The 12,806-nt window shown below is 45.2% G+C and overlaps 1 protein-coding gene across 8 annotated transcripts in view; it reads right to left on the reverse strand.

The window, feature by feature from the left end:
- EXD1 (exonuclease 3'-5' domain containing 1) overlaps positions 1-12,806 on the reverse strand; it is a 46,186-nt gene that overhangs the window by 19,799 nt on the left and 13,581 nt on the right. For all 8 annotated transcript variants that reach the window (XM_045013894.1, XM_045013887.1, XM_045013888.1 and 5 more), the window contains 4 exons: positions 11,294-11,424; positions 9,099-9,166; positions 1,302-1,388; positions 100-204 (listed from right to left, as the gene is read on the reverse strand). In XM_045013894.1, the coding sequence (XP_044869829.1) occupies positions 100-204; positions 1,302-1,388; positions 9,099-9,166; positions 11,294-11,424 (391 nt within the window). The remainder of the gene's footprint in view (positions 1-99; positions 205-1,301; positions 1,389-9,098; positions 9,167-11,293; positions 11,425-12,806) is intronic.

Below are 12,806 nucleotides of genomic sequence, written 5' to 3' on the forward strand. Positions count from 1 at the left end.
ATGCTTGAATATGACTGTAGATTCAATATCCAATTGCAATTTTTTACTGATGTGGCTCAATCATTTCTCACACAGCCTGCCACCCTTCTGAACACTTACTTTCAAAATGTTCTTGTCTTCCAGCACCATTTGCAGTCCATTTTTGAAAACTCGAGGCCCCAGAAGGAAAATATCAAATAAAAAAACCCGACTCCTCGTGGCTACCTAAAACAAAACAATCCCAATTTACTCACAAGTGGGGAGGCCAGAGAGGGATCTAAAAGAAGGGGGAGGGTCTGCTGTTACCCAGCTTTGTAAAAGAATGTTGTTCACAAAAAGTACCTTGAGGACAGTAGGGTTACAGTTTCATTAATATTAATCTGGAGATAATCCCTGCTGTTTTCAAACAGATACTCGCAGACAAGCTTGCAATAAGGGATCAAACTCAGTAGCTTATTGTGTGCAGTTACATAATGGGCATTTTCAGACATGCAAAGAACATACATATCAGAAATCCTATCCAAAATGCCTGAATTAAACCAACCTTCCATTTCCTCACTTCCTTCACTGGATATAGACAAAGCGAATAACAGCCCCCCTGAACTTTTCCTTTCATTGACTCCCCTTTCACTGCAAGGGTTAAAATGAAAACACTGTATCCTGTCCTCTGCCACCAGACTTTGACATAAGACTTGGCCTTGCTTATATTCAAAGTTGCCCTGGCTTATTTTAAACCAATTTAATTAAACTCATTCAAACCTTGTGTGGACACTTAATTTTACATAAACCAGATTTAAAATTGAATTAAGAGCATCCACACAGGCTTCGGACACATTTAAATAAATTGTTTTTTAAACTTTGAATGTTAAACCAATGCAACTTTTAATTTAGATAAGGCCTTACTATCATGAATTTAAACATCTCTGGACTCACACTTTTAAGCTAATCTTCCCATATTCTGACCTGTTTCAAGATCAATCATCAAGGCCTTGTCTACACATAAAGAGTTTTGCTGCTTTAACTATGCCAGCAGAGTTAAAGTAGCAAAACCCTCCTAGTGTAGATGCAGTTATATCGAATTGCTTATATTGGTACAGCTTATTCTGGTTCAGGAAAAATAAAATAAGTAATACTGATATGAAACACTTTATATCAGTATAATCGCTTCTATAAAATGGCTTTCACCAGCTTAACTATGTGGGTTATACAAGTATATTTTTTTTTACGTGTAGACTTAGCCCAAGTTTTTCCCCCAGATTATGCCTTCTTAACAGTGGAACATCTTGAAAAACACATTCTCTCTTTCTTTAACTGCCCCTTACCTGAAGCCAGCAGAGTCTTCCATGACGACACAGATTAACACCCTCTGCTGCCACACCAAAAACACTCTGTTTTTTGATGTGCAGCATCTAGTGAGAACAAGAAGGAAAGGAATATAGGAATTGGATGGCTTGGGAAACTGGTCATAAAAACAGGGAGTCTTTCACCTCTCAGTCATTGGTTCAAATTCAACAGAAGTCATTAGTGACCAAAAGTAATTTGCATCTGACAGGTGTTCAGTGGCCTATGAGAGAGACACTGGAGGTTTCAGTCCAATTACTGGAAGACAGGCATATGAAACACAACATATACTATAATCAGTGCCCTCATTGATAGTCTTAAGCCTGGTCTACACTACGCGTTTAAACCGGTTTTAGGAGCGTAAAACCGATTTAACGCCACAACCGTCCACACTAGGAGGCACCTTATATCGATTTTAATGGCTCTTTAAACCGGTTTCTGTACTCCTCCCTAACGAGAGGAGTAGCGCTAGTATCGGTATTACCATATCGGATTAGGGTTAGTGTGGCCGCTGATCGACGGTATTGGCCTCCGGGCGGTATCCCACAGTGCACCACTGACCGCTCTGGACAGCAATCTGAACTCGGATGCAGTGGCCAGGTAGACAGGAAAAGCCCCGCGAACTTTTGAATATTTCCTGTTTGCCCAGCGTGGAGCTCCGATCACCACGGGTGGTGATGCAGTTAAAAATCAAAATAAAGAAAGAACTCCAGCATGGACGATGCGGACGTGATTGCTGTAAGGGCAGGCAAATCTGTTCTATCAGCGCTCCGTTACAGAAGACGAAATTCAAAATCATTTTTTAAATATCTCCAGACAGACGCCATAGCAGGGACTCAGCGCACTGCTGCGTGGCAAGCGTAACGGAAAGCCAAAGAATCAAATGGACGCTCATGGACTGGAGGACTCAAGCTATCCCACAGTTCCTGCAGTCTCTGAAAAGCATTTGCATTCTTGGCTGAGCTCCAAATGCTTCTAGGGTCAAAAACAGTGTCCGCGGTGGGTCAGGGCATAGCTAGGCAATTTACGCACCCCCCCCACCCACCCCCAGAAGTGAAAGGGAAAACAATCCTGTCTTGACTCTTTTACATGTCACCCTATCTTTACTGAATGCTGCAGATAGACGGGATGGTGCAGCACTCAACAACAACATCCTTCCTCCCACCCCGCCATGGGTGGCTGATGGTACAATAGGACTGCTACCCGTCCTCATCATCAGCCTATTGGCACATGGGGCAGTGCAAAAGGACTGGTAACCATACCATACCAACTTGCTTGGGACAGGTCGATCAAGGTCGCCTGGTCCTAATTTTTCCTGGTAGATGGTGCAGTATGGCTGATATCCATCATTGTCATAGCAACAGGGGGCTGAGCTCCATCAGCCCCCACCCTTCATGTGTAAAGAAAAGATTCAAGTGCCCCTGAACTAGCAGAGGGATGCACTCCTTACTGTCCTGTCTGGACTATCATAGCAGCTGGAGGCTGCCTTCACTAACAAGTCACTGTGTCTTATTCCTGCATTCTTTATTACTTCATCACACAAGTGGGGGGACAATGCTACGGTAGCCCATGAAGGCTGGGGGAAGAATGAAATGAACAGGAGGGGTTGTTGCAGGAGCACCCCCTGTGAATAGCATACAGCTCATAATTTCTGCAGGATCTGACACAGAGCAGCTGTGCTCTCTGGTTCTCTGATACAGTGGTTCTCTAGTACACTTGCCCATATTCTAGGCAGGACTGATTCTATTTTTAGATACCAAAAAGGAGGGATTGACTCAGGGAGTCATTCCCAATTTTGGCTTTTGCGCCCCTGGCTAAGAGCAGCCAGGGGCACTTATGACAGCAGCAAATGGAACAGTGCAAAAGGACTGGTAGCCATGATCATCTTATTACCAATTTATGGATTGGTAGATGGTGCAGTATGGCTGATAACCATCTCTGCTGTCATGCAAAAGCAAAAGCATGCTGCTGTGTAGCGCTGCTGAATCGCCTCTGTCAGCGGCATCTAGTACACATACGGTGACAGTCACAAAAGGCAAAACAGGCTCCATGATTGCCATGCTATGGCATCTGCCAGGGCAATCCAGGGAAAAAAGGCGCGAAATGCTTGTCTGCCGTTGCTTTCCCAGAGGAAGGAGTGACTGACGACATTTACCCAGAACCACCCGCGACAATGATTTTTGCCCCATCAGGCACTGGGATCTCAACCCGGAAATGCCAAGGGGCGGGGGAGGCTGCGGGAACTATGGGATAGCTACGGGATAGCTACCCACAGTGCAACGCTTCAGAAATCGACGCTAGCCTCGGACCATGGACGCACACCACCGATTTAATGTGTTTAGTGTGGCCGCGCGCACTCGATTTTATAAAATCTGTTTTACAAAACCGGTTTATGCAAATTCGGAATAGTCCCGTAGTGTAGACGTACCCTTAGCAGAGAGCTCAAGGACTGTATGGAGCATAGATAACGAACAACTCTCACCACCAGAGGAGGTTTGAGGCATATTGTTGAGATAGTATGGATAAGCTTGCTCCCTGTACTTTACCTGTTTCCATGGATTAAAACATTGGTGGTGGGTGAACCGCAGGCTCAGTGAGGTTAGCCTCCGGCCCACCCCACCGCTCGTCTTCCTCTGCCAGAACTCAGATCGTCCCCTCCAGAGTGTGGGGCAGGCGTTGTGAGCACCAGATCCAGCTGCCCAGAGTCCCTGGCCCCAGCCCAGCGCCGGGAAGAAGGAGAGGACCTGGGGATGGAATGTGACCGGGCCACACAGGGCTGTTTGCAGAGGCTCAGCCTCCCCCGGCCTTTGATACCCAGTGCCCATGGATTAAAAGGAGTTCATCCTCTAAAAGCTGTACATATTATTATTTATATTATTGTAGCACCTAGGAGCCCACTCACTGGTGCTGTACAAAAACAGAACAAAAAAAGATGGTCCCTGCCTCAAAGAGCTTACAATATAAGTATAAGGCAAAATGGATTCAGATAAACAGATGGTGGAGCACAAGGAAACAATGACACAATATTGGTCAGCATGACTGGCAGTGGTCTCAGTACACCAGCAGCCTAACCATTATCAATTTCTGTCAATATCTTTTGCATAAAAAGAAACTGGAGAGGCACAATTGGGGCACTGAAGGAAAAGGGATCTGGACCATTATAGTATTTTTATAAGAAAGCAAGTCTCAGAGCACAGGCCAGTCACAGCAGCATTATAATTTTTTAGAAAAAAAAAAAAAAAACACCTCACATCTTCCTTTTCAAACAATGCTTAGATTAGCTCTCTGGAGAAGGGATCATCTTTTTGCTATGTGTGTGTACAAGGCCTAGCACAATGGTGCCCTTGCAGGTCCTACTGCCATGTAAAAACAATAACTGTTTTTGTTATACAAACATAGGGGACAAGATCATTTCCCCCAAATAAGGTTTTTAATCATGAATCTGCCATTAGGTCAAAGGGCACTATGACAGAACCCTCTCACCACCAGCTATTTAGGCCTCCTGTTGAATCTAGAGCAGTGGTTCTCAAAGCCAATCAGCCGCTTGTTCAGGGAAAGCCCCTCGCAGGCTGGACCGGTTTGTTTACCTGCCATGTCCGCAGGTTTGGCCGATCGCGGCTCCCACTGGCCGCGGTTTGCCGCTCCAGGCCAATGAGGGCTGCGGGAAGGACAGCCAGCAAATCCCTCAGCCCGCACTTTCCCTGAACAAGCGGCGGACCGGCTTTGAGAACCACTGATCTAGAGCAGCAAAGCCAGTTTCCCGAGCGGGGCAGATTGGGGGGGGAAAGATGGTGGTAACTTGCAAAAGCCCCACACACCACTGAAAAGACTGACAACTGATTCTGTCACCCAGCACCAAGTAATTCTGATACTCCCCACAACACAGGCCATTTAAATTTTAATTCCTACAAAACACATCAATTTAATTCTGACCCCCAACAACTGATAGACTCCCATACACACATGGCCCCTTGCACAACTGCTATACACAATTGATATAAATCACACACACAAAAAATAGACATAGACCCCCCATATTTGATAGACTTCACAAAGATGACAAACCCCAACATGCACAGAACCCCACCACATTTGATACATGTGCACACACCTTTCCACATCATTGTTATGCTGATGTAAGAAGTCATTGGTGGTCATCAAAGAGGTCACTGCCACTTTACTCAGACAAATAGTGGTTACCACATCACCATAGGAGTTAGGGAACACAAGCTGTAAAGTGTACTCCAGAACTAGATCTCATGGAGAACTGCTCAAGATCCTGCATAGCAAAATCTACTGGCTATTGAACTAAGACAAGGTCACAGATCACCACTCTAAGGCCATGTTTACACTACACAGATAAGTCAACATAAGGCAGCTTACATGGACCTAACTGTGGAGGTGTACACACTACAATGTTCCTCCCACTGATTTAACTCCCCTGCTAAGCTGACATAATAAAACCACCTTGGCAACAGGTGTAGGGCTTATGGGGGATGTAGTTAGACCAATGCAGTGTCAGTGTAAACACTGTGTTGCTTATGTCACCCTAGGTGGCCTCCAGGAGGTGTCCCACAAAGCCCATTGTGTTCGTTCTGGCCACCAGTTTAAAGCCCCAGGAATTTTTTAAATTCCTCTTCCTGTTTGCTCAGCATGGAGAGCTCACATAGCATTTGCCCAGCTGACCATGCTGGCTCCCTGAAACAAAACGTGCGCCTGCCTGGAGTACTCTTGAGTTGTTGGATCTGCTGGGTCTGTGCGGAGAGGAAGCTGTGCAGTCACTGCTCCACTTCAGCCACAGGAACTTTGATATCTATGGGCAGATTGCTCATGGCATAGAGAAGAAGGAGTAAAATAGGGACAAGCAGCAGTGCCGTGCCAAGATCAAGTTGCTGAGGCATGCATACCAGAAGGCAAGGGAGGCCAATCGTTGGTCTGGTGCATTTCCAAAGACTTGCTGCTTCTACAAGGAGCTTTACAGGAGCTGGAGACAGTGGTCAGTGGAGTCAACCCTGAGGAAGATGTGGTGGAAGAGGAAGTGCAGTTAGAGCAGGATGGGGACAGGTGACAGAGACGTCCGGTGGCCTGGTGAGCAAGGAACTCTTCTCAACTCCGGAGGGGTCTAGCCAGCCCCAGCACTCCGGCTGTGGCGCGCCTGATGCAAGAAAGGGGAGCTCTGGAAAATACTCTTTGTTCTTTGATACTGCAGGGAGACAAGAAGTAGAGCTCTGCTTTTTTAAGCAGGGTAGAAGGGGGACTTAAATACCCAACACAGGCACAGTATATGCTTCTCATTCCCCTATGCACCTAGGCAGAGAGGGTCCTGCGGGAAAGTTTGTTGATGCTCACCAGGATGTCCCAGGAATCCTCTTAGAGATCTCTAGGAAACATTCTCGTAGGCTCTCTGCAATCCTCTGCCAAAAGTTGCTTGGGAGGGCTACTTTGTTTTCCCCCCTGCTATAGGAAACTTTGCTGCATGAATCGGCAATTATTTCTGCAGGCAACAAAGCAGCACATAGGTAAGCAGCATACGGACCCGCTCTGCAGCCACACGCAAGCAGAAGCTGCAACCTTGCATCCTCAGTTACCCTCAGGAGCAAGATATCAGCTGCTATCACCCCTACCTGTGGAAAATGGTGCCAGTATTCAGAATAGTGGCCCTAGGCGCTTATAGTGATTCCCCTCTGAAGCACCCCACCCTTAGTCCCATCTTGCCCCTTCTACCGCAGGGCCGAACTCACCATGGCTGGGGCTCCCACTGTGCTGTGTGCCTGCCAAGGGGAAGTGAGAAAGTGGTGTTTCTAACTAGTTTGAATCAAGGCTGTGAATGCACTCACAACAGTGCCTCTGCCTATTATTTCTTTAGCTTCTGCAGATGTGCCCTTGATGGTCTCCTCCTGCACACCGGCTGAGCAGCTCTGTCAGATAAGGAAATGAAACAGGAGGAATAAGGAAGACATGTTCAGGGAAGCGCAGCAATCCTCAGATACTTCGGATTGTGAGCAGAGTATATCAGTGAGAAAATGCATATGAATAGCCAAGAGAGGAAACAAGGACAGGAGCAGATGATACAGCTGCTACAGGACCAAACAGACATTCTGAGGTCCCTGACTGAACTGCAGATGGAACAAATCCATGTTTACCTCCTCCTGCAGCCCATACAGAACTGCCTTCCATGCTCTCCCCACACACACTCCTCATATGTTCCTGGGCCACCTCAGTACCCCCATGTGCTCTGCCCTGAAGGACATGTATCACAATGACAGCTGGACATATACCCAACGGTGAGAACCTCATTTGAAAATGTGCTCTTCATTTTCATGTCCCTTGCAGAACAAATAAATGTTTGTATCGCTGTTGAATAAAAAATGTACTTATAGAAAGATATGGAATTTTCATTTGTCTCCTACAAACAGTGATTGCTGCTGAAATTCATACCCAGTGGCAACTGGTGCATTTGCATTATGAAATTAATGCACACACAGCAATCATTACAAGGTTCAGACTACAGTGCAAGAAAACAATGCCTGGCTAAATGCATTAGACAGACAGACATATTACTGGGGCTCATTGTCAAAATGTTCCTTCAAAGCTTCCCTGATTTGAATAGCCCCCCATTGAACCCCTCTTAGTATCCTTAGTACTAAGTAATAGCCTTAGTATCTGGCTGCTCAAAATCAGCAGACTGACAATCCATCTTGATGCTCCTTCCCTGACCATTCCGCTTTGATGTCAGTGAAACAACCCCAGTGATCCACCAGAGATTGTAACACCATAGAAAAGTAGCCCTTTCTGTGGATGTACTCCGTCACAAGATGGTTTGGCACCAAAATGGGGATGTGTGTGCCATCTATCACCCTGCTGCAGTTTGGGAATCCCATTGTTGCGAAGCCATCCACTGTTTCCCACTCACAGTCTTTCATAACAGGAGGCAATTAAGGCTCTGCACACTTGCATTACTACAACCCTCACAGTGGACTTCCCAACTCCAAACTCATTTGTGACTGAGCAGTAGCAGTCCAGAGTTGCCAGCTTCCACACAGTGATCACCACTTGCTTCTCCACTGTTAGGGCAGCTCTCATTTTGGTGTTCTTGCGCCAGAAGACAGGAGCAAGCTCCACACACAGTTCCAGGTAGGTGGCTTTGTGCATCCAAAAGTTCTGCAGCCACTGCTCATCATCCCATATACGCATCATGATGCAATCCCACCACTCAGTGCTTGTTTCCTGCACACAGAACCAACGGTCCACCATGTGCAGCTGCTCCGTGAATGCCAAAAGCAATCTTGAATTGTTTCTTTCCATGACATAGAGCAGGAGTCATCATCAGATTCACAGCTAATGAAATACTGTGTTCATAACACTCATCACAATATGGGAGAGAAGTGTAGGAGCCATGCTTTGAGACACAGATGGCAGGCACGCAGTTTACAGTGGCTGTTGAAAAGCCGTGCAAAATGTAGTTGGAAGCCCATGGAATAATGGGATGGAGAAAACTGCATCATGGGACAGTAAACCCGCCCCCACAAGGCACTGCAAACTCTTCCCAGAACACCCAGAGGCAGATGGTGGCAAGTTGCACAGTGGGATATCCACCCATGGTGCACTTCTTTGTCTGTCAATGCAAGAGCGCCAACTGTGGACACGCTCCGCCATCGTGTGTGGTGTGGATTGCAAAAGCAGTAGAATTACAGCGGTGGATGATCGTTGACGTAACTTAAGTTGATTTAACTTTGTAATGTAGACATAACAATGATAACATTCAGGCTATTACTCACAGCAGGACCAAATTTCTGCTGGAATTGATCAATGACTATGTACTCCATATTTTCCTCTTCTTCCTCTTCTGCAATGAAAAACACAACATTAGAGATTCCCCTGCATCAGTAATCACAGTGGATGTATATTTCATACCCGCACTCAAGTCCCATCTTTACGATGGCTGTACACAGTCCCACCTTCCCTTTCTTCCAAAGCAAAAAAGTCCAAGTACATTACTGCATTTCCAAACCAAGCTTGCTGCAACTATGCCCAGCAAACGTAGAATGATTGTCTGTCAGCAGCAACTCCAGCCTCCAGAATTTTGATCTCAATGTGAAACGGAAACCACTAATGAGTTTTAAAAGTAATCTTCAAATGTTAAAAAAAAAAAAAAAATTGGTAGGTGCCCATTTTAGTTTCTGCTACGAAATAGAGAGGAGGCAGGAAAAGTTTTGTAAAAAAGATTTTTTAACGTTCAAAATTCAGCTTCTGTCCAACCTGGAACATGTTATAATGAGGGCAGAATTACTAAGTGATGACATCACAAGAGAGTGAAAATTAAGCAATCAAGAGAGAAAGGGATTTTTAGCCAGTCTTAAAATTCTGATATTTTTGTTTTTGTTAATACTTAGTTAATGATAATGCTTAACAAACACCTAGAGAAAGGTTCTGTTTGGAAAGATTGAGCACTCCCTTTTCTTTCAGTTCAGGTGTGGGAGCTCACAACACACATCTCTGACACCCCTTGAAGATCTTCTAGCAAAACTAGGAAAGACGACTTGACAAAATCCTGACATTTCTATTTTTTTTTTATGCAGATTAAAAAAAATCCTTCCTTTCAGTATTCTTGTCCATCTTAAAGAACTGAAAAAGAACATAAGCCTCACTTTAAAAAATCCTTTGCAAGTCATCATGTTCAAACTTTACTCCATTCTTCCACTTCCTGAGTTGTTGTAACTGTACTTCCAATACCGAACAGAATAGAAGATTCTTGTTGTGCCATGGTATCTGAACCCCTTGCAAGACATTAGTCAGATTTTGAACCTGGGACCACTTGCACACAAATTAGGAGCTGTTCTACTTGAATACCAACACACTGCAAGTATTCTCCATGTATAATAACCAGCCTTGTGCTGATCATCAATGGCCAATCAGGCTTAAGTTTTTAGCTGACACCACAAAATAAATGAAACATCAGATTAACACAGTCACAAGATGTATTGCTTATTGCATGAAATACTTTGACTTCTGTGCAAGAGTAGTTGTGCTGCTTTGTGAAAGTCATTTTACAGCTGGGAGAAATCCATAGTATAAGTGTTATGAAAAATGTATAATGTGACAACTAAGATTTCCTTTTATATAATATATATTGTATATTTTAATATTGCTCCTTATGAGCCTGTAGTTGAATGTGGGAGGAAAAGGAATTGTGAACCACTTGAGCTCAAAAGGTGAGGAGGGAGACACTACAGGGCCACAGTCCCAGAATGGCTGCATGTTGATGCTGAAACAATCAACAGCGAAATAGTCAGCAAAGTTGACATTTAAATTGGCATCATTAGGCTTTAGTGTTAACTGATCTATGAGATAATTGAAGCCCATATAACAAAGTTCATTCAAAGTGCCTCTTGAAGGCACAAGTACTAAAATGCATTTATTATGGAGAGAACTTTTTCCTCCTCATTAGCCAGGACAAATTGGAGAGTATTTTAATAGCAGCTCCAGTGCCATCTTCTTGTTTTCCGTTTATAACAAGCCAAGGAGCTTGTACCATTCTGATGTAAACTTGCACTTCTGTTTAAGGTTTCAAGCTGCTTCATGAATAAGGGCTTGTCTACACACAAAATGGAAATGAAATAACTAAATAAATTAAAATGGAAAGATGGAGGGGGCCAAACACACAGTTAATTCACACAGTTAGTTATTTCAGGGCAAGTCTGTGTGTGGACTGCCATATTTTGGAACAAGAGTGCCTAATTTCAATTTGACTTAAGAGATAGGCACTCTTATTCCAAAATATAAGAGACCACACACAGATTTGCCCTGAAATAACTAAAGGTGAGAATTAAAAAAAAAATCTATTTAGTTATTTTGGATCCAATTTGTATATAGAGTGCGAAAAGGATATAGAACCTGGGAAAGGAGCTTGTATCACATACTAAGTGTTTGGCTTGCAGAAATACTGAACTTTCATTCCTAATATCACAGTTACCTGCCAGGGTATATTTTAAGTTACTCAGGGTGGTGGCCTCGCTCTCTGGGGAAATGCAAGTAGAACTCTGTGGGCTGTGATCTGCTGGTTCTCCCCTGTCCATTCCAGTTCCTCCAGTAACTAGACTGTCCCTGCACAAGAAAACAGTGTAAGATATCACATACAGTGCTGCAGTGAGCACACATTGGGACATACAACATAAACATGATAATATGTTGTAAGGCATTGTTTGACTTTCATCCAGTATCATACATATAGACATGTGGTGAGCTGCCCCACATGTCGTAACAAGCTGTGGGAGGGAGGAGCGGGAACATGGAGCACTCAGGGGAGAAGGTGGGGGAAGAGGCAGGGCCGGGATTTGGGGAAGGGGTCCAATAGGGGCAGGGAGGGGGCGGAGTTGGGGTGGAGACTTTGGGGAAGGGTTGGAATGGGGGCGGAGCAGAGGTGGAGTTGGGGCAGGGCTTGGGGGGGGGGAGGGGGCACCCATCATCACCAGGAGAAGTTGGCGCCTATGGAATGAACAGAAGAGAAAGTTACTCACCTTGCAGTAACTGAGGTTCTTCGAGATGTGTCCCCCTGTGGGTGCTCCACTCTAGGTGACGGTGCGTCCCGGCGCTGTTGATCAGAGATTTTCGGTAGCAGTGCCTGGTTGGGATGCACGCACTCAGTTGGTATGTCCCGTCTTGTTGGAATCTTCCTGAGTGTGTGCGCCCCACACCCTCCTCAGTTCCTTCTCTACTGTGGAGAATCATACTAGTACTGCAAAGTAGAGGGGAGGAAGGCGGGGAGTGGCGCACCCACAGGGACACACATCTCGAAGAACCTCAGTTACTGCAAGGTAAGTAACTTTCTCTTCTTCTTCTTCTTCTTCTTCGAGTGCTGTCCCTGTGGGTGCTCCACTCTAGGTGAATGTGTAGTAGTACCCACTATGGTTGGTGGGACTTTGGAGATGCGGCAGTGAGTACTGTAGATAGTACTGTATGGCCTACTATGGTGTCTGCCGTGGTGTCTTGCGTGAGAGCATAGTGTTTTGCAAACGTGTGTTCAGATGACCATGTAGCCGCTTTGCAGATGTCAGGAATGGGAACGTTGTGTCGGAAGGCAATGGATGTCGACATGGCTCGAGTGGAATGAGTTCTAATGCCTTCGGGCGGTTGAAGATTTTGCGCACAGTAACAGGATCTGATACAGTCAGAGATCCACTTGGATAGACGTTGTTTAGAGATAACCATACCTTTCGATCTTTCGGTAATAGAAACAAAGTGTCGTGGGGACTTACGAAATGGTTTAGTCCTGTCTAAATAGAAGGCGATTGCTCGCCTGACATCAAGAGTATGCAGGGTTGCCTCTTGTGGAGTCTTGTGAGGTTTGGGATAGAAAGTAGGTAAGTATATAGGTTGGTTGAGGTGGAAGGTCGATACCACGTTAGGAAGAAATTTAGGATGTGGTCTCAAAGTGACTTTGTCTTTGGAGAAGATTGTGTAGGGAGGGTGGGCCATCAGGGTGCACA

Source organism: Mauremys mutica, chromosome 4, assembly GCF_020497125.1.
Source record: "Mauremys mutica isolate MM-2020 ecotype Southern chromosome 4, ASM2049712v1, whole genome shotgun sequence".
NCBI classification, from domain to species: Eukaryota; Metazoa; Chordata; order Testudines; family Geoemydidae; genus Mauremys; species Mauremys mutica.